The 22399-nt window shown below is 39.0% G+C and overlaps 4 protein-coding genes across 5 annotated transcripts in view; all 4 read left to right on the top strand.

Annotated features, from left to right (window-relative positions):
* LOC128254681 (uncharacterized) overlaps positions 1–2697 on the top strand; it is a 54553-nt gene extending 51856 nt beyond the window's left edge. For both annotated transcript variants that reach the window (XM_052983897.1, XM_052983898.1), the window contains one exon: positions 395–2697. In XM_052983897.1, the coding sequence (XP_052839857.1) occupies positions 395–1551 (1157 nt within the window). In that variant the 3' untranslated portion in view covers positions 1552–2697. The remainder of the gene's footprint in view (positions 1–394) is intronic.
* An 8282-nt stretch (positions 2698–10979) lies between these two features.
* On the top strand, positions 10980–12021 carry LOC128254736 (uncharacterized). The gene is given in 2 exon segments (XM_052984004.1): positions 10980–11403; positions 11406–12021. Coding segments are annotated over 2 exon segments (588 nt in total). The 5' UTR covers positions 10980–11075; the 3' UTR covers positions 11666–12021.
* Positions 12022–14692: 2671 nt separating this feature from the next.
* LOC128254739 (cell death-inducing p53-target protein 1) lies at positions 14693–15397 on the top strand. The gene has a single exon (XM_052984007.1). It carries the CDS (start codon positions 14966–14968, stop codon positions 15341–15343), a length of 378 nt encoding a protein of 125 aa, XP_052839967.1. The 5' UTR covers positions 14693–14965; the 3' UTR covers positions 15344–15397.
* Positions 15398–15572: 175 nt separating this feature from the next.
* LOC128254747 (lipopolysaccharide-induced tumor necrosis factor-alpha factor homolog) lies at positions 15573–16421 on the top strand. Its single transcript, XM_052984023.1, has one exon. The coding sequence runs from the start codon at positions 15951–15953 to the stop codon at positions 16284–16286; it is 336 nt and encodes a 111-aa protein (XP_052839983.1). The 5' UTR covers positions 15573–15950; the 3' UTR covers positions 16287–16421.
* Positions 16422–22399: the final 5978 nt, after the last annotated feature.

The following is a 22399-nucleotide window of genomic DNA, read 5'->3' as shown; positions in this document are numbered from 1 at the left end:
TTGGCACTTAGAAAACAGATCGCATCTTACATGTTTTTATACCGATATTGGTTGAAGCCTTTGCATTTCCAAAGAAACAAGAGCACACTGATTCCTAATCATGAGGAATTTAATTTAATCGTAACATTTTTAAAGTTTTTTTTAACTTTTCTAATGAGTTTATTTATAACGTCTTGCGTAATTTTTCTTTATTTATAGCGGAACATTAATAAGTCAGACTTGATCCTTAGACTACAGTTTTAAAGTTTAGTTTAAAAAAAAATACTCATACTCTAATACTGTTTGTAGCTTATTTTAAAGACACATTAGTTTAAACTAAAATTTCATTTTTTTAACGGCTTGAATTTTCTTTATTTATTAAGTTATTTTGCAAAAATATTATTTTTCTCCGCAGAAACCAAGCTGTCCGACCAGGAGGCGCTGGAGGAGATCCGGCAGCTGAGCATGCAGCTGCAACGCATACAGGAGATGGCTCCGCCCAAGGGCGTGGCGGTGATGACAATCTCCAGCCTGCTGGACGGCCTCAAGACTCCCGGCGGATTAATGGTGGTGGCGGCGGCGGCCAGTGCCACCACCCATGGCCACTCGGCTGCCACCCGGCAGAGCGCCCTGCCCCTTCTCGCCCTGAACGTTGAGATGCAGAAGTACAGCCAGCAGATGAGCAATTCGAATGGGCGGAGTGGGAGTGGTGCGAACGCCAGGACCAGTATACCGACCATGGTGCTAGAGACGCCGCCCAGCTCCACGCCCCCCTCGACGGCCTTCGAGGAGCGAGCCGTGAACACGGAGCTGAGTGGCGACGACTTCCGGGAGCAGCTGCTCCGGCGGACGGCCGACGGCCACATCATCTGCAGTCGCTGCCTGGACGCGTCCAAGGAGCACTACTACTGCTGTCCGCCGCGCAGCGCCTGCGACCATTTGGGTTCGCCCAAGGACGAGGGCAGCCTGAGCTTTGCCAACATCAAGCTGGAGTGCATGTGCTCCCAGTCGGAGGACCTCGACCAGGACCAAAATCAGCGCCAGCGGAAGCCCACGGTGCGGACGGCTGCGACCAACACTCCGCCGACCAGCTGCAAAAGGGCTCCGCGCAACCTACTGGAAACCGAACTGAGCATTTCGTATCAAATTTGTGATAACTGTAGAAGTAAGTACAAGCTAACTGGGCGCCGGCGCAGCGGTAGCTACTCCCAGGCGCAGGGCAACTCGCAGCTGGGCCATCAGCCGAGTGTCCAGGTGCAATTGCAGTCCCAGTCCCGCAGCAGCGAGATCCTGGACCGTACCACTGCCGCCGATGTGGAGGGCGAGGCCAGGACCAAGGCGGCGCACTCCACGGACGACATTGTCCTGTACACCACCGGTGCCGAGAAGGAGGAGAACGGTGCCCAGGATCAGCTGACCGAGCCCGTGCCGGCACCTTCGCTGGGCAATGTGTCCAATGCCTCCAACAACTCCACCAGCGGCAGTGGCGGAACCTCGCGTCCCAAGCGGCCGGATAAGTTGGTCCTGGATCTGAACGATCGGTCCAAGTACACCAAAGAGGTTTCCGTGTAAAGAGAATGAATTTTGGCCAGCCAGACAAAGCTGTTCGGCAAAAGTCCCAGTTAAATACTATTATTTTCATTTGATATTATGAAACATTAACTAATTCAATTGGTTTAGCTTTGATATATGAAAATTTGTACATTTTTATTTAAATCAGAAACATTTATTGTATTAAAGGGTATAGTTTTTGGATAAACCTTTTCCAATTTAAGCCCTTTCTATCAACGGTTTTTGGCTTTAACTTGTCGAACAGACTTTGTATTGACTGGCGGCAATCATAAATGTTTTATGCTTAGGCCAGTTGAATTATCAAAGACTTTATTACATTATATTTGTACAACTAATTAGATAACTCATTGATTTAGCTAAATATAGACATAAGTCAACGCCGATAAACACCCGACTTCAATGAAATTACAGTTTTTCGATTTCCATTGCTAAGCTAAAAGATTTGCAACTATAATGAGCCCCAAAATGTTGTGAATTTATTGAATTTGGCAAACACCCGCAACGCACACACGCGAAAGTCACCAACACATTTTGTTGAACGTCATGTGTTTCGGCCGGAATATAATTAAATTTGCATTTTATGTATGTAGATAATTAAATCTAAATTGCTTACTAATTGAAAATTTCAGCAAAGTCGTTTGCAATGAAAATCGTATAAATACTCATAATTATGATGGTGGTAAAATGCATTTGCTGTTATATTTATTAAGCCATGTTTAAGTGCCGATCTATTCAAAATGGGAGCCCAGCCACATACACATGCCGTTTACAATGGCCACTCTGTAAAATAGTTAATGAAAGTTGATGTGAACTGTTAAATACACATATCTCCTTTAAACTCACACAATACCTTCCAACTAAATGTAGTGAATAAATAATTGTAGTTAAATATAAGCATTAACTAGCTGTCGTACACTTAGCTGCAATATTATAAATATTTCAACATCTATTCAAAGCTAACAAATGCCCACCCCTTTGCCGATTCCGAAAAATTCCATTTGCATTTCAGTGTGTTGTCGAGAGGATTGCATGTATTTATGTACTGTAGTTAAGCGTTGATGTTATTGAGTTGGAAAATATGTGCATTAAATGCGTTTGTTTAAAGCAATCCAATAAATGGCGAATCTACTGAATGTACACCGAAAAGCAATCTGTCTTTGGCCAAGTGATTAGAAATTTTCAGCGCAAAAACGATTCATTTCTCTGCTGGCAACATCATTAAGTATACGCAGCGGGGTACCTGCATTTCGAGGTGAGTATTTTAGATTAACTGCACTCGGAAAAATATTTCATTAAAGCAAAAATAAATTCGAAGCTAAGGAGAATATTTGATAAATTGCCAAAAATAAAGTCGAAGTTAAGGAGAATATTTGATAAATTGCAGAATAATGGTTTGCCAGAAGTTAAACAAAAGATTTGTTTTAAAAGAATTTTCCATTTAAACAATTTGTTTGTTTAGGCATTAAAATATAAATAAAACAAAAAGACCTTTTGTCCTTATTTTCGGGTTCACATTTTAATTTCCTTTTAACATTTCACAAGGCAATCGAAATTAATTCTCTATCGATTGGAACAATCAGAAGCTAAAACAATATTATTTCGAGCACCTCAGTGTATCTTTCTCTCTTGGTGGCAGTAGATGAAAAGTGTTGGCGCCTTTTTGCGCTTTATGAGCACGTTATGGTTTTTATCTTTATGGACATGCCTGCGTGTGACCCTTTTTGCCATTTATGTCTACCATACAAGGTTACTGCTTTGAGGGAGACGTTAATTTAAATGTTTTACGGCCTCGTCGGATGTTGTTTTGTTTGTACTGCTCTGCTCTTGCTCTTGCTCTGTTTTGTTTTGTTTGGTTTTGTTTCGTTTTCTGTTTGTGTATCAAATTAAACTTCAGCAGTCAGGCAGACAAGTTTAGTGTTATCAGCCCCAAAAAGGACATCCAGGATGCGTGTGCTGGCGGCATGTATTGAATTTTAAGCACTCGCCAAGGAAAAGTGAAAATTCATTTGGCGCGGCACGTTTCCAGAGTTTTCTTTAAATTGAATTTCAATCATTACACCACTGACAATATTCCTGAATAAATATAAAATATTTAAAATACACCTATGTATATGTACAAAAGTATTCAGTCCTTTTGGGAGTAATTTACAAACGAATTTCATCTTCGCAGTTCAAGCACGTGACAACATTAATTAAACTTTCAGCATATGCGTCAGTCGTATGCCCGGAAAACTCTGGGTGGAAAGTCGGAAAACCTGCTGACATAAGCACAGACGTAACCGTGGGAGTTTCCGCCTCGAGGCTCATCGCCCCTTTCTGATTTTTATTTTTGTTAACTTTACAATGGCCCCGAAACGCGAAATATGGCCATTTATTGGTACAGTCCTCCACCTCACTCGCCATGCATTTTCACTTTTTTCGTTTAATTGCCCCGCAAAATAAAAGCATTTTGGTTTTTTCATGGCATTTCGAATCTGTTGAAACTGGCGGAGAGCAATTATTTAGAGCGTTTAATGGAAAATTTGCAATACACAATGTATGAATAAAAAATATCTTCGTTTTTCACATTCACATTTGTTAAGTGAATTCTGGGTAAGCAAATTTAAAGAGATTTTATTGAAAAAATAAGTTATTTAAGCCGAAAAGCTTTGTTATGTGGACTTGTTAATAAATTAATATGTTAGGGCTTACATTACAATATTAGTTTTAATTTTTTTTATAAAATGTACAGTAGGTTAAAGAAATATTACTGTTTAAAGGTATTTATAGACATTCATTGTATTATGTTTAAATTAACTTAAGAAGTTTTGCTTAGCTAAAAGTAATTAGCATTGGCAAATAATTTTCCAAGACTTCAAAAGGAACTCGAACACATTTAAAGAGAAATCATCGCACCGCTACGCAAAACGATTCATTATAAAGCAAAAGGATGTTTGTTTTTCATGATAACATACATAAATACATTTTTGACGGCGGAACAACATTTTTTTGTAGAAATATTTGAGCAGTCATTTAAAAAGCAAATTCAAGTGTTTAGATTTTGCTATAAATTAATAATATCTAAATGGCTGCTAATTAAAGGCCTTGCAATAAATAACATTTTTTTATAGCCAAAACCTTCCTTAGGGATTGTGAAACACTTTAAAGGGAATTAAAACCGAATTCCTATAACATTTCATTAACTTTAATGACTTACTGCCACTGGCTTAGCCACTTGTTCAGTTGAGCTGTGGGAGGAAGCATTAAGAGCGTTTAATTAAACGCCTGTTGCAGAAGCTGGCACACCAAAAAGTCGGAGGTAAAAACTTGTTCCCAACTGGATCATAAATTTCAAAGTGAATTGAGTGACGGCAGTCTAGAGGCCTCCTTCCAAACAAAGAAATTGCCACTTACCAGAAAACACAAATTGCTTTTCTTTTTGTCGGCTGGCAATTGCAAAATCTTAAAGACCGGCTGGAGCAGAAATTTATTTCCCTGTCGATGCTGGTCCTTGATGGCCAACTGCCATGCTTTTGGGCCTGGTCTAAAGCCAGTGCGTTGTAAAGCATTTCAAGGATTTTTTTCCATCTCTTAATTACGGCAATAAATGCCAATGGCAATTTCTTTGGCATTAAATAAGAACATGTTAACGGCCTGGCAAGCCTTCAAAAAAAGTGCCTTCGAATAAAAATGAATCTAGGGGCGGCAAAACTCCGCACACACATGCCGCCCCCGAGAAAAAACAAAGTCGAGATAAAGGGGGAGTTGGGCGGAGAAATGGCAATTGAGTAACAGGCTGCTGGCAAGGACACGTGCTGTTGGGCGTGGAGCCAATTAAAATTAAAGGATCCTCCTACGGCAGTGGATATGTGGGTGTTGTTGTGTCAGAAACCAATAAAATAAAATTGCTCAACACCTTATTAACAACAGCTGCCTCAGAGCCAAAATTCAAAGAAACGAGCAACAGCTAAATGGGCTAGGCTAAATGGCTAGGTTTAAAACTATTTTCAACTCAATTTTTGCGGACTCAAATATTGCATATATAGAAGTCAAAATTGAACATTAAAGGTCTACATAATAAGACAAAAATATTTGCATTATTTGAATAATATTGCTTTAATATATAAATTGCAGGTGTGTACAAAAGGTAGGTTTTGTATTGTTCTAATTTATTTTTACTACATTCTGTTTACTTATTTTTCTTTTGTTTGAAATGAGTCATTTATAACGTGTTAAGAGTGTCAAATATTTACTTCGGGCTCAAAATCTCAACCAAGATGACCTAGGCCCTGATTGTTTGCTTAACATGCTGATAATAATTGCCTTCTATTGTTCTTAAGCTCTTACCCACTAAAATAACCGGGGTCGGACAAAACTTTATCTGAGATATTAAATGAAACCCGTTTTGCATATTCTGAAGAAGTGTTGCACAAATATTCCGAGGATAGTTGCACACACATATGCTGCTAGCTCTTATTTCGGCTGGCTGGCACTGAGCTTGTGCAAATGTTTATATTGCATATAAAATGCATTCTAAGCTCGGTTAGGAACCCACTGTGGCAGGCAGCTCAGTCACCTATTCAATGCAAATGGACTTCTTACGGACGTTGCATTTTATGCCCCACCTGGATATGAAGTGGATAAGTTTTCGTGTGTTCTGGATATGTGTTTTAAACTCTCCTACACTCGAAGCCACGCACTGACAACCTTTCACACAATTGCATTTATGTGCACACGTGAATTGCATTAGAAAGTTGCCAGCAAATAAACTAAATCCACCTCAAGTGCAAGGATCCCAGTCTCACGGCTGACAGGAACAGGAAACGATACCGACAGCAGCTCGTAGCTCGGCGTGCAGATGCGACAGGACATTTGCATTTGCAGGGATGAGCTCGTGATTCCCTAAGTGGATTAGCCACAATATTTAAAGCCAGAAAGGCTTATTTTTCACAAATTCAATTATAAGTCACAATCGAAATAAATGTTGCATAACTACTAAATTCACTTACCTAAATTATAAGCAATAAAAACCCTTCTTACCTAAAAGCTAAGTTTAATACGGCAAAATATTGTTTTAACTTGAAAACACTTCTTGATTTGTGTTCTCACTGAAATATTAAATTAATAAATTTTTCAAGAAGTTAAGAAAAACAACAAAATTGTTGGAACAATTTTACTAAATTTTAATATTAACTTACTAAAAGAATGCTTAATATTTTTAATTAAAAGCAATAAGAAATATAATTTTGATTATAAAATACCTATTTTTGTGCTTAAACGAGTTGAATAAATAAACCTATGCCAAATCGAGCAATCAACTCAATCTGATTTATTGGACAACTTAAAGGTATGCAGATGCTGCAAATACATTTCCATCGCCTCTCGTGTAAATTTTCATCTCTAAGCGGAAATACAGCCATTCATTGCCTGGCACTCGGAATGGCGCAGCCCATTCGACTTTAGTTCCTGCGCTTACTTACGTTTACGTTTGGACGTGGTTGACGTGTCAGTTACAAGAAGCAATTGTGCAAATGTGTCGGTTTCCATTTTTGGGGATGAGATGTGCGACATGCGATAAGCGCCAAATGCTCAAATGGAGCTCAAGCTCCTGGAGGTTGGGTATGGAATAAAGATGCGAATAGCTCCATGTGCTTGGCAGTCGGCATTCGGCAGCTGCAGATTGAGATAAAAGTGCGAGACATCAAAAGTGCCCGGAGACAAAGGTCGTGGGAATAGTTCTTTGGGCATGCCAATCGGGCTAAATCGTGCCTGCTTGAGGCTAAAAGAGAGTCCTGCTCATTGACTCACTAGCCGCATATGTTGCAGGTCCTTTTTGACTTTGCTTAAGCACTCAGTATAAGACATGCACTAAAGAATCGTTTAAATCCGCTCTTTAAGCCACCATGAGTGTCATTAAATGAAGACCTAAAAGCTTGCAGAGAAAACCCCCTTGAGTGCCCTCAACTCAAAGGTAATGTCGGTAAGTGAGAGTTTAACAGCAGAGTGCCAATTAATACTCCACTTACCTTTGAGATACCCTGCTTTGCCCAGCTTAAATCCAAAACAGAGTTGCTGAGATCAGCCTGTGTATATGTAAGTAGTTTTGCTTTTAGTACTTTCCCATCAGCAAAAGGACAAATTATTGCTCAGCGGGATGAAGACATTAAATTAAGTCACTTCAAGTGCGTATACTTAATTTTCTGTTATGCTCCGCTTTTACGGCCACCGCACAAATATGTAGAAAAATACTAAATTCGCCTGGGGCAATGCATGATATTACAATTTGAGCCACAAAGCCAGAGCCACACACACACGCACTACACAAAAGTCAGAGAAACTGCAAAAGGTCTACAGATGCGAATTGTGTACTAAAGCCAACCAACATCCGCCCTACAACTTCTAGCCATTTCCGCTTCCGTAGAGCTCTACTTTGCAATCCACCGAGCATGTGAGTGTGAGCAGCGTCGGCCGTGCTTTATGCTGTTTCTTGCGCCGCATTTAACAATAAAAATGTGAATTGTTTGCAATAAAAGGCGCAAAGTTGGTAATAAAGCGAAAAAACAAGGAAACACACATGCACACTTGTGGGTTTGCAAACGTTTAAATGTTAATGCAGAGAAAAAAATCTAAAAATTTTCATGATCAAGACAAGAGATTTCAAAATGCATTTACAAGTATCACTAAATTCTGCGAAATAGTTTTAGAATTCCTTGGAACATTCTTTTAAGAAATACACAGTCTTATTTTGTAATTTCTTTAGCTATCATTAGACCAAAGACATGTGTTTAAGTTTAAATATAATTTCAAAATCACCATGATCGCATAATTGGTTTTAAAAGGTGTCTACGCAGTACGCAATATATAATTATCTTGAAGACCAATGGATTTATAACGAAAAACGATGTTTCTGATTTTCTTTTTATACTTTTTGAAACCTTTATAAATTTTTCTAAACTCTACTGATTTCTGAAACAGCACCAAACTGTTTTATTTAAATACGAATTAGATAAATTTAAACTGTTGCCATGAATAATACTTTCACATATTCGAATTTGTTAAGTTTGTTAGCCGCAATTCTAAACAATATTTGTCGCGGTGTAAGCGTGCGTGTTTCTCCTGCTTTTACCTAATTGCTGCACCGAAGCACATTTCAGGTGCTTGGCCAAGCGGAAGCCAGTCAGATACTCACATGAATCGAGAGGAAATGCAGTTTGTGGGCAATGTTTAAGCCAATGACCATTAGCGCGCTCTGATGTCGCCACTTAAATTGAATGGGCAAACTGTTGGCAACAGCAGAAAACTCTATGATCGAGACAATGAAAAACATTTACGGCATTAATTGCCCCAACGACGTAGAACTTGAGCAATTCACACAAAGCTAAATTAATTGCGTCACACATCCAAAGGTTCATGCGTTAGGAATTTTCTTGAAAATATCAGATGCCTATAAGAAAATGTATAATAATACTTTTACAAATAATTTCCAAAATGTCTGAACTTGTTTAACATTTAATTTATCCGGCAAGTTAAAAAAATGGAAGTAATATTGTTATGCAATCACTTTTGGTTAGATTTGGTCATTTAATAATTGTTATTTAAAAAATATTTTTTAAGAAAATGATAACTAGCTTACCAATATTCTAGCTGTTTGCAGTCTACTTGATGTATAAGCCCCAATTAGTTTCCCAAAGAAACATCAATACATTGTATTCTGCCCAACGAGCCCTGAAATTAATTGAGAGTGCCATCATAAACATGCCAAACGAGAAAATTGTAATTAATTCCCAATTGCAGGCGCCGACCACAGACGTCATTTGTTCATTTGGATACGAATTCATTAAGGGACCATGGATCCTGTGTGATTTGTGACAGAACACTTAATCAATGGCGAATTACCGAAGCAGGCGATGCAATTTGATATGCCCTGTCGAATTTGCCCAAATTAGCAGAGACATACGTATGTTCCATGAAAAACAAGGAAAACGAGAAGAGTAAGCCTGAAAAGAATTTGCGGCTTAAATGTGAAGCGCAGCCATAAGTAATGTTCAACTATACGTCTGGATCAGTAACAGCATCCGTACTCGTAATTTTCTTCAAACTAATTACGTTGAAAACAGCAAAGATGCCACTTGACACAGTACTTCGCGCGATAACTCTTTCTGCTCCAAGTTTTCCCCCAGCAAGTGCAATTGCAATTGCAATTGCAAGCGTGGCTAAATTAAATGGCTGACAAAGTGAGCAGCATCAGCAGCCCGCATCGCATCCCGCGAGGACCAGAGTTTTCTTTTATATTCTGTCACCCATTGCAGTCGGCAAGGACATGGACGTGAGAGTGGAAAGTGAAAAGTAGAAAGTAGAAAGTGCCAAATGGCAACTGAGAAAAGTTGCAAACGGGCGGTGAAAGTTTGTCATAAATCAGAATATTTTAAAAGTGTTTGCGCTGACAGAACAAGGGGACGGAAAAACTGTGAACTGTGGAAGTCATAAGCCAAGACTATTGCTGGTAACTTGTAGCCATGTCGAACAGAAACTATGGTAGCAAAAAAAGGCGAAAAAAACGAACTTCGAAGACCCTTGCTAAGGAAAAAAAATCAGAAATAAGAAAATCATATTTAATTCGGAGATTGATAAAGTTTACACGATTTATTGCCAGCCAGTGAATTGCTTGACAATTGCTATTCATTGGGAAATAGTTTACTAAAAAGATAGCACACACTCTTTGTTAAAAAAAGGAGTTCACAAATACATTTATATTTAAAAAGTAAATTATAAATGTCAGTTATAAAAATGATTTAATATATTTGTAGATTTTACTATTTGTAAAGCCATATAAGTCATTTTCGTGAAGAATGTAGCAAAAATACTTTTAATTGCGAGCTCTTGGCTGGAGTATAATCTTACCAACTTTTATACGAAGAATTTTAAAAAGAAAACTTCTGACCTAGAGTTTTTCTGCAACAAATTTCAACAAACGAAAAACTTAAAAATGGGCAAGTTTAATAAAACCAGTTTCCTTTGTTTGAACAAAAGTAAGTTTTTTTGCACAATTCTTGGTAAGCATTCTTACAAAAAATGAATTATAAAATATTTAAAAATTGAAAACGATAGTTTTTCTTTACGCTTCAGACTTGTTGAGTGACACAGCTTACCTGACCGACTTCCTTAAAACCCTTTGCCGACATCATTATGCTCATCAGCACTTCGCTTTGCACTCAACTGAGTGCACCTAATGCAACCATTTTAGCCCATCAGCCATGCTAAATGACTTTCTACTCGGCCATTCCAGCTGCAAATGCCAATTTAACTTCAAATGCAGACACCGACTTCAAGTTGCAATGACATCGGATGTGCAGTGATTTGCATTCGGCGATGGAGATGGTGATAGCCATGGCGACGATCCAATCGACTTGGTCGGATAGTTTTTCGATACCGCAGCAGGCGACAAAAACCACAACAGCTGACAGCCAAAGGCCAACAAACAGACAGGCAAAACTTTGATTGACATTTCAATTAAATTATAGACAAACTGGGTGTCGCTGGCGGCGATGTTTCGGGTGCAGAAAGTTTTGCTGGCCGAATTCGAGGAGATCTACGAGCCGGTGCTGGTGGAGAATCCCTTCACCCTGGTGGATATCCGCGGAGTGGGACTGCGCCAATATCATATAGGCCTCACCTGCAATTGCCTGCTCTTTGGCTGCGACAACTTCTCCAAGTACGAGGATGAGCCGAGTTTCGTGGACGGCGGATTGGATCCGGAAATCGAGAGTTTCGAGCTGGTCAGCATACTGCCGCTGCAGTTAGTCCGGTTTCACTTTTTCCGAAAGGCTAACCGGTATCTCATGATGCTGAACATGGTCGCGTCGCTGGGAAAACCCAAACGATGCTGGAGCACCCGATGATCTTTGAGTTTGGCGGACATATCTACAAGCAGCACTTCTGGCACACCTGGCGGGAGCGGGTGGCCACCATCCGGGTGATGCAGCCCCTCTATGGCCAGATAACCGGCTCCTCGCCCTTCTCCAGCAGCGATGTCCAGCTGGACGAGGAGCCCACCGTGCAGGTGCAGGTGCATCCTGTCCCAAGGACGCCCTCCGTTTACAATGCCTGCCATGCGGCAGTCGGGGATTTTGGCTAGCCAGCGTAAGAGGCTTTTGCCCAGTTTCCATTTTCGGCCAAAGGATTGGGCCCTAAGTTTCTATAAACAGATTAAACCAGTTTCCATTTGGTTGCTGGACCTAAACTTTCAATTTGGCCAGCAGCCTGTTTATTTATTTATATTAAAAGCAAATCACTCTTCCCACCTAAAGACAAGCTATTTATAGTTAGCTAGCTAAAAAGCTTCAAGCTTAAATAGTAGGAACTGATTCTTTTCGGTTCCTTTAAAGCGCAAAATATGAAACTGTTAATTTTTTTTTAAACTATCTACTTTGTAGTCATTTTAAGCAGGATTTTGAATAAAACAGAAATGATTTGGTGCTAGATTTAAAATTATTTTCCCTATTATTATTTTTAACCTTTAGCGATAGAATTTTTGTTTAAAAATGTATTAGGTTTTAGTTACTAGATTTTTATTCCAGGGTAATGTGTCATTACTTCATTAACACATGCTTTTTATATGACTTCCCTTCATCTTAAGCATATCATCGAACTCTTTGGCCCTCAAAGGGCCAGCTTCAGCTTCGATTCTGCCCTTAATGCCGCTCTGATTTTCGTTATTGTTCGACTCCATTTTGGCTGGTTAATGCAATCAGCAGAAAGGCCAGAAATTCGAACACAGCAGGCGTTCCGAGCCTTCTGGTTTGGTTGTTTATTTGGGAATGGACTGAATTCGGGTTGTAAGCGAGGTATTGGGGAGATGACGACGAAAAAATGTTGTATTGATGTGCCCCGGGCTTGGGGCTATTTCTTGCCTTGCAGGCAATACCCACAGCCCCGCCTTGAGGGCGAGTTAACCAACAAAGTTTTCAATTTGCCGACAAACTTAAGCCGCAACCGCAGCGTTTACCGGGTTCGGTGGCAAGGAAAATGTGGGAAAACATGGGCGGCCAGGACCTGGACATGTCTGTCTCTGGGTGAGCGTGCAGCTGACACCAAAAATCAATTGCAATGAAATGCCGGGCAACTTAGAGCAACTTAGAACAACAAGCGAACGAAAAGCAAAAAATAAAACCTAACAACAAGTCGTCATTGGCCGTATTTGATTTAGGGCATTTAATGGTCAAAGTTTTTCAACTTGTCTGTAATTTATTTGATTTGCTTTAGCTGTGGCTTTGTCTGTGGGGGTGATTCGTCGGCTACTCTCTGCTTTTGATAAATTACAATTTATTTAATGAAATGTGCAGATTACCGAGCGTCGCATTAATCATACGCCATGTGGTGCGGCCCTGCAAATACTGGAATGAAATTACAAATTACTTTAAAATTTCACCACATTTACGCTGCTTTAAAATCCTCTTCTGCCTAAGCTTTGCCACAAAATCCGTTCGCATGGCGACGCCAATGCGAAAAGTTAATTAAAAGCCATGAAACACGGTCGGGAGTCAATAAAAGCCATTGCAGCACCCCATACAAACTCATGAGCGTTAAGCATCTTCGTTGAGTTCTACCTTTTTATTAATTTTTAATACACCTGCTGACGCCGTCAATAAGGCGTGGACCTGTTCCATTTCGTTTAATTAGCCATAAAGTCGCTTAAAATGGGGCAACCGAGCTGCTTGTCGGTGTTTTGCTTCTTTCGGGCAATGTGGTTGGCATTCAAAATTGAAATAGCTGCCGAGAATATGTTGGCAGACTTCAGGCATTCCGACGCTTGCATTCTAGGCATTCCGGTTATGTTACTTATTTTTCGGTATAAGTATATACATATTGGCTTGGAAAGTTCAAAGAACCTAGGCTGCCACATCAAAGCCTCATCGTGAGTAATTGCTTTTGAAAAATTTGAATTTTGAACACCGAACAGCAGTCAGCGTCTGCAACTGGCCGTAGGAAAAATTTAATTTTAAGCACCCGCCTCCGAAATTCATTGACAGCACCGCCTTACCTAGGACCACATTGCGTATACGCAATACTGGCAATTGAATGTTTGCCTGCGTGTGTGTTGGCCATATTTCATTAGCACACACGTTAGACATTTTGACGGTGCTTTAAGCGTAGCGTTTATGGCGACATTAAAGCTCGACCCACATGCAGCTTAAGCTGACAGTGATGGATGAGTTTAATATTTATTGAATTCCGTCGGAATTGCCAGTGTGTGCCAATGCATACATGCAAATTCGTGGGCTCAACAGCTAAATGCCAATGGGAATATCTTTGCATAAATCGAATTGAGCGCTCGGGGACATTTGAAAGAACCATTGAGATTCACTAAGTTGCCTTTGATTGGAATGATATCGGGTGATTAAATTAAATCTCGTATTTAAAATGTAATTAAATTAAAACAGATGCTTTATTTACAATTTGACAGGCATAGCTTTGTATGTAATTGAAGTGATGGTTGGAGCATTTAAAATGAAAAAAAATAATTTTATGTGGCTATATTCAATTAAACACAACTTTAAATGTCTTTATACAGCGAACGTCTCATTTTCCACGGCTACAGTTATTAAACATTTGTAGCTACGTTTTAGCTTAATGACGTTCAAAAATGTATATTGTTTTAGCATATCGAATGTCCTTTGCAAATGAGGGGTTGCACAACGATAAAGTAGTTATTAGTTTATATGTGACACATTTCCAGCACTTTGCATATATTTAAAGCAATAATATATTGTGACACAAATAAATTAAGCTTTAACAAATATTTAATTCTAATTCTAAACAATTCTCATCCTCCACCAAAGGTCAAGGCCTATAAACAAAATCCCTTTTTGTAAAGTAAGCTTCATTCACATAGTATGTACTAATAAACCTATTTATAGGAATTTTAAAATTCGTGCTTTTAATTGTAATATTAATCTTGTTTAGCGTTGGCTATGAAATTTATACACCACGTTGTTTTTTTTTCTTGTAATACTTACGCAATCAGCAATTTTGTGTAAAATCCAAGATCAGCTATTAATGCTTATCAAGAATATGTAATAAACATATACTGTTTCCACAAATCCGTATACTCTTGTTCTCGAGAATCGCTTATCAATATTCGTCGGGCTCAGCAAAGCAAATCAAGAAAATCATTTTACTTCGGGCTCTCGCATTTAGTGGTTGACTTCTTCCACTCTGTATTTAAGTTTGAAACTAATTTGGCATTAATATCTGAAGTGCAAAACGAGAATAATCGTACATCGTATAATTAATGTGTTGCGTTGGTAGTGAAGCAAATATATAGTAATAAAAAAAAGTAAATTCCACTGAAGTATAAAATGATCAAAAATCTGTGACTAAACGAATAAGTAATAAAGGCGTCAATTTCGGCTTACAAATCTAAGATAAGGACAAAATGAGTTCGCCGATAAGTGCGCCTGTACACTATCCCCTTGTAAGGTCCCTGACTCCCCCGCCATCGTATCAGGAGGCCATGGGCTGGTTGCCAAGCAGATCGGCAGAGGAAACTACCACGTGGACCACCAACACACGAGACCACCATACTACCGACGGCAACTCATCTGCGCAGATGATCTGTCCGTTGTGCCATGACGTTATTGAGACGAAAACGGTCATTCGTCGTGGAATGACTGCCTACGTGGCCTCGTTCGTGGTCACCTTTGTCACCTGCGGCTTAGGAACCTGCCTGGTCCCTTACATCATCAATGACTTCAACGAGATTCATCACTCGTGCCCCAACTGCAAGGCGTCCCTGGGAACCGTACTTCTTTAGGATAAGATTTCTCAATTCGGTTTTATTTAATTATTTATTGTAGTTATAGTCCTTTTATTTGAATCTAAATAAATTATTTAAATTTTCTAGATTAACTTCTTTACTTTTACTTACTTTTTTGAGTCGAAAAGTCTATTTTCCCTCGAGGTCATTAAAAAGCATACTTAATAACCATACTTTGAACAAAAATGTTGAGCTTTTATAAATTTGTAGTACTTATTACTTTTCCACGAATGCATATACTGTTCCAACAAAATTTCAACAGAAATTTCTGTGTCGTTTTTCTTGAACTCGAAAACTGCTTATCAAAAACCACAAAAACTCAGCAAAGCACACCCACACAATAAGTTTATTTCAATCTGTGAAATACAAAGGTTGGCTATTCCGAGTGAACATAATCAACTTTGAGATTTATGTTTATAACTAAAAATTGTTTACTTTTAAACATTTAACTATTACTAACAAATTTAAATTCTGGTTTTTTGTAATTCCAATATGTAAGTCTCGCGAAGAGTTGTGATGAGAATTAAACAACAGCAAGAGCCATCTGCGAAAAAATCTTAATAAAAAAATCGCCTTCCCCTTCAACTTTTGAGATAAGGGCATAATGGATAATGGGCCCCCACCCTCGTATCAGGAGGCAACAGGCTGGGATCCGAATATATCGGCAAATGAAAGTACCAGAGCAGTGACCACTGAGGAGACGCTGGGTCGCACTTCGACGCACATGCTCTGTCCATCGTGCCATGCCGAAATCTTGACGACCACCATCACCCGGGCCGGAGTGTTGACTTACGTGGCCTCGTACTTCATTTGCTTGTTCAGCTTCGGACTGGGTTGCTGCCTGTACCCTTTCTTCATCGATGACTGCAAAGTGGTACACCACTACTGCCCCAACTGCAAGGAGTCTCTGGGTCAGTCGGCAGATTTGGATCTGGACTAGACAATGAGTTCACCATAACCGATATTCCCCACTATTATTTTTGCCGTAGTGGTTTTAATAGATATACGACGCCACAGCGAAGTTTCGATTTTTAGCCTGATTTCTGTCACATTTTCACTTAGAAATACCATTAAAAAATTGTCCAAACAAAAAATAATTAAATTTTTATTTGTATTTTTTTTGTTTTTTATTTATGTCTACATTTCAAAGAACTTATTTTGAATTCATGCTAAAAGTTGCTGATTTTAAACCTATAACTTTATAGTTTTTAGATGTTTTCGAATTCTGAAATACGAGTCCCTTGACAATAAGATCCCCGTTTCTCTGCAACCAAAAATCAAAATAAATAAATTGGGCACCAATTGCCAAGTTTTTATAATTCTTATCAGCTCATCTACATAAAGTAATTCCGAAATTCGGTTTGAACAAAAAATTATAACGCTTCACTCAAAGAAAATATTTGTAGCTTAAAAAAATATTGTTATTGATGTGATCTTACTCTACATAGAATAAAATGCTTTGTTGCTAAAAAAACAAAGAAAAACATTTTTTTTCTAGTATTTCAAACACTTTTAAAAATAATTTTCAAGGGAAAACTGAAATAATTTTGTTGAAAAGACAGCTCAGAAATGCTTATAGGTTGCATTTCATCATAAAGCGGCCTATCTTTTTTTTTAAATTGATACATTTATGTAAAATATTTGCAAGTCAAAGGTTACGTCAACGCTAGTTTTTCTAGTTTTTGGGGGAAAACATTTTTTTTTAAGTGCAGAAGCCATGAGTCATGTGTTTAAAAATTACTTATCAGAAATCGTCAAGAGGTCCGAAAAGCGTGTTCAGAAGATTAATTTGATTCTAGGTCGCGCATTGAAAGGTTGTTTTCTTCGCATTTTTTTTTTTTTGTATTTCATTTCTGAAGTGCTGGTTGACGCAACACATTTGCTTTATTTGTCTGAATTAATGTATAGAAAGTGTGGTAGCTAGTATTACGTTAGCTCAACGGTGAAAATTAAACTGATCAAAACATTTTCCGTGAAGCCTAAGACTAAAAATAACAAAAAGAGGAAAAATACCCTTCTTCGGCAGAAATATTAAAAACGTCCATGAGCGATCCTCCGCAGTCTCCCAATGTGCCGCTTGAAGCACCGCCGCCCTCGTACGAAGAGGCAACGGGCTCATTTAGACTAACAGTGCCAACGGAGTTGACCCCGGCCCACAGCTCAACGCTTCTAGTCGATTCTTCGACAGAGGACAATGGATGTAAAATCTTAATGGCGGCGGTTGCTTTTACCATCATCCTCTTAAAAATCGGATTTTGGGTGTTCATTTGATTACTCCCTTTATGTTATGCAACCATGATAAGCTATTGTTACCCTTAAAACAAACTACTACCCGGCGAAAGTGCTTGCAATAAAAATAAAAAAATGCTCGAAAAAAAAAAGTTTATATTGTGCTCTTCCTAAAACCAGTTTATTTATCCACTCAACACAGAGTAGTTGCAATGAACAACACTGTGTAACACCAAATATTTATATTAAAAAATTTACATTTCGAATTGCTGAATCCGACTTGCAAGGAAAAATACTTTGTATCCGCAAATATTTATAGTTGGACCACTTTAAACCTTACTAATAAGGGAAAACCTTCTTGGTTAAAAAACTACTTGGCCTAGTAAAACTATTTGGCTTTTATATTTTTTTTTCGAAACGATTTAAAAGATACTTCTCAGCGGAGGTTTTCTGCTAGTAACTCAGTTGAAAAAATCTTAAAATTATTTTTTTAAATCTATAAGATATTTATTAGTTCTTACAAAGGTATAATTTTATACCAATCAATTCAATTAAACTTAATAGCAATACAAGAGAAGACGACTTCGAAACACACAGGTTTTACTCCATCCACGCATGTGAGCTAATTGAATTTGATTTTTACCGGCGTTGGGTTGAAGTTTTAAACGAATCGAGACGTGCCGGGCATGCCAAAGGTTTCTCAGCTAGTGACCGCAAAAAAGGAGATCCAGCGGCTGAAATGCTTTAACTTTAGACCCAGACCGGCGGGGGATTCCGCTTTGTTTGTTTACCGGGCGGGGGCTTTTATGCGGTTGCAGCCGCTGAGTGTGTGGGAACAAACATAAAGTGTGCGGCAGGAACTTGTTAAGCAAACAGTTTGTGGCATGCCTGAGAAATCACTGCATCCTCTGGCCCGGATGGTGGTATTTGCTTTTGTGTCGAGTGCTAAAGCGACTGTCACGACGTAAGTAAAAGCTGTTAATGCTTATGATATAGATGATAGTGAATCCTTCTAGTTTCCTCATACACACCCAAAGGTGCCCTTCCAGCAGCGTACAATTTATTGCATACTTTGCAGGGCGTGCATTAGCGTGGCAACTCGTCACGTCACAAATCTCACACGAACAAAGACCGCGGCAAGAAAACGGGGTTACTTTTGGGGGGAAAACTGAAAAGAAAGCAGAGACAACGCCGAAAGCCAAGAGAATCCAAGCGAAAACGTGACTTGGCACTGGCATCAGTGCCCCCGATGACGTTGATGATGATGACGGTACTCCTCATGATGGCCACACATCAAGGCAAAAAGCTGTCATTAAAATTTAGTTTTACTAAGACTATGCCAAAAGATCTTAACGCAGCTATCATCAAAACACAGACCTTTTTGATTGTCCAAAGGATTGAATATTGAGATCCGGCTAAACTGGATAACATTTTCAATTCACATATGTGATTTGTATTTGTACATATCATTGAAACCCAACAAAAGTTTTTTTTTTTTTTTGTAAAAGCTTTTAAAACGTCTCTCTAATATAACATTATTTTATAAAATGTTTTGAATAAAGGTTTATATTTATGCATTAAGCTCCTCATTTCGGCTGCTGCCACTTTCCGTAATTTTGATTCTGCACACAATAGTCAAGCTGTCTGAGCTCTAAAGACTAATTCCACTTGATCAAATGTGAATTAATTAACTACTGTTTGCCGTGATGGCAGTCTGAGGTATTAACTTTGGTATCCAAGCAATGCAACCTCGGCTAATTGCACGAAACAATTATCCCGATTGCTAGCCCAACGCAACCATTTCGAGCTTAAACAAAACCCCCCGGCTGTTTGGGCATTTAAAAGCATACTTGGTTCAGGAGAACGAGTGGACCGAAAATTGGCCAAACCGAAAATGCGATAGCATACAAACCTCTGTGGAAATGGGTAGCCACACCTGACCAAATGGACCCAAACTCACTTCCCCAGAATTGTGGCAGCATAAACAAGCAGAGTGCAAATGGTCGGCAGTTAAGAGCCTATTAAAATGCAAAACTATAGACGCAACCCCAGCTGGATGCAAATCTTTGCTCGCTTTCCGGCCCACTGACTCACTAAGGCGATCACACCGGGCCAACCCGAAAAACGGCAAACAAATGGACGAGGGTCCTTGTCGATTTCCAGAATCGCATCTGCCACTTCACATATCACAGGTTGTGTTTTCAGTTTGCAGTTTTCCGTTTGCAGTTCTCAGTTGCCATTGCCTGTTAAACGCCTACCAATTGGCATTTCGGTTCAAATCCAATCCTTGATGGCAAACATCTGGCGGTTGACCCCCGGATGCGAAATCGTAAATGTTAATGGCTGCTCGGATTTAATGATCCAGGTTTCTCCATGACTTTCGGTTATCCAAAGGGTTTGGGCTGAATTGAAACACCTAGCACTGAGAAAATAACTCGGTTCCTTACAACAAAATAATAAATAATAATAAACATTAAATAAATTATAATAATGAGCATACTTTGGTAAACTTAGTATAACAAAAACTGGAATTAAAAAAGAGTTTCCAATAACTTTTATATATGTAGATTGAGCTATTAGTTATGTATGCTAAACCATTGAATGGTTCCGACATATATATATTAATATTTTTACTTTTTATTTGTTTTCAATGCCCTTTATAAAATATTATTTTCTTACAAAGTTAACTATCTAGTTTTAGCAAAAAAAAACAAAAACACATTGAATTTTTTAAAATCAACAACAAAGAAGTGACAAGTGAAACATACATGTAAAAGTAAACATTATTTTATAGATAGTTTTAAATTTTAAGGAATACTATGTAACGCCGATTATAATTTTAATTAATTAATTTTAATTATTATAATATTTATAAGCCACATAGCACACTTAAACCTTATATTATTTTTGGAATATCTAATAACATTATTTTATATTCTAATAAAAAAAAGTAATTTTGCTTTCAAAATAGGAGCACCAACTAACTCTTTCTGTATAAATAACTTCTCTGCTGACTTTTAAAAAGTTTTGATCTTGATAGAAGGAAAAATCTTGATATGAAGTATCTCCATTTTCACTGTGCAGGCAATGGAAACGTTCGTTAATGCTCGTCTGGGAATTGAGACTTGGGGACTGTGGACCTGGTCCTGGTCCTGGGAATTTGAATGTGGAGCATCCGATAGCACCGCCTCCCAGCCACATTAAGCCTTTGTTTGGCTTCCAGCCAGCTGCAGCAGGCAACTGCCTTAAAGCCACGCTTCCCCATGAGAGAGATAATCAAACTTGAATTAGGATTTATGCCCCAACGATTGCAGTTTATTTGTCTTTCTTGGGAGCACACGCCTGCCTGAGATTTGGCCGAGATTTACAAGGCATCCACTTGGATGTACCATATACACTCGAACATATTCGTCATAATTCATGGCAGTCCGGCGGCGGTTGACACGATTGTTGCCATCACGTACAGCGCGGCTAGATAAATCTCTTGGCCCAGTCCTGGTGGCTTTCAGCACTCAACGCCATTGTCGCCACCTTTTGGCCAAAACCCAGCCGCCCCCCTCTTTAACCCCTCTTCTTTTGGGCCAGCACGTGCACGCTGTTAACCTCAAAAATGCGCTGCTAAAACATTTTTTAACGCTCTCTAGCTCTCCGACACCTCGAAACCGGGTCCCTTCCTTCCCGTGGCAATGGACCACACCAGACGGTCAGCTAGGTTGAATCCACAAAACATGACCGCAAGGACGCAGCCAGGCCACAACATCTAATCGAGCTGATGGCCAAGGACAAAGGGCTAAACTCGACCAAAAGCGTGGACAATCCTTTTCGAGGCGGGCATACGAGAGTCCCGTACGTGAGTCGGATGACAAAGTGGTCGAAGCATATGCTCTCATACAGGGTGACTACTTTACTACTACTACGAATTACTTTAATTCGCAATTAAATAAAGGGTTTAAGCTGGCGATCGAGAAATATGCCTTTAGCAATACTATTTTTATATAGGTTCGATTCCTTAAATGCAAAACTTACCAAAAACATTTAAATTTAATATTTTTTAAAAACTGTATTTGTTATAATTGAGTACATTAAGGTTTGTAAAGGTAACATTTTGTAAATAGTTAGATAAAGTTTTAAGTACTATAACCCACATATTTTAACAAATTTTAACAAATTTAAAAGCCTCTTTTTTTGCTTAAAATTAAAAGTTCGAAAATTGAATCGTTATTACTTAAATTGAATTTAGTTGCACTAAACTAAATGCTAGTAAGCATATTAAAAAACATAGTCGCTTTTATTTTAATGTAGAGAATAGGAACATATTTATTTAAGGAAAATATTAAGCTTTCGCTGATTAGATATGGTGGCTTTAAAATACTTCAATGATTAAAAAGTTAGACCAGATAAGCTGATTTGGTTGACTTATCACCAAGGTACTCGAAGTTCCCTGACCCAAATATAAATTGGACACCCTGTCGACGTTTTACTCCCGGGATGTACGTGTGCGGTTTTTGGTGACGAAAGGCGCGCGCTCGCTGGTTAAACCCCAAACACACTTGCCTTCAAATTAATGACCAACAATGGCAAATGACCGTGGGTCGGCAGACGGAACGCGACGCGTGCCAAAGTCACGTACCGACCGACATATAAACAGGGGGTTGGGGGGTCCTCCAGAGTTTGCCATATTGGACTTGGACTTGGACGGCGGACAGCCCGTGGGCATGCTGCAAATTTTTAGCGTTGGCATGCAAAGTGCAAAAAATTCAGAACGCTTTAAGGACCTTTAAGCAGAGGGGCGCAAATCGGAGCACCCAAAACGACACACAAAGC

The sequence above is a fragment of the Drosophila gunungcola genome, assembly GCF_025200985.1.
Source record: "Drosophila gunungcola strain Sukarami chromosome 2R unlocalized genomic scaffold, Dgunungcola_SK_2 000006F, whole genome shotgun sequence".
NCBI classification, from domain to species: Eukaryota; Metazoa; Arthropoda; class Insecta; order Diptera; family Drosophilidae; genus Drosophila; species Drosophila gunungcola.
This window is presented reverse-complemented; position numbering and strand designations above follow the sequence as displayed.

What these genes read in the sequence shown, in the direction of transcription:
- LOC128254739 (XM_052984007.1), top strand. Translation starts at nt 14,966, where the DNA reads ATGAGTTCGCCGATAAGTGCGCCTGTACACTATCCCCTTGTAAGGTCC.
- LOC128254747 (XM_052984023.1), top strand. Translation starts at nt 15,951, where the DNA reads ATGGATAATGGGCCCCCACCCTCGTATCAGGAGGCAACAGGCTGGGAT.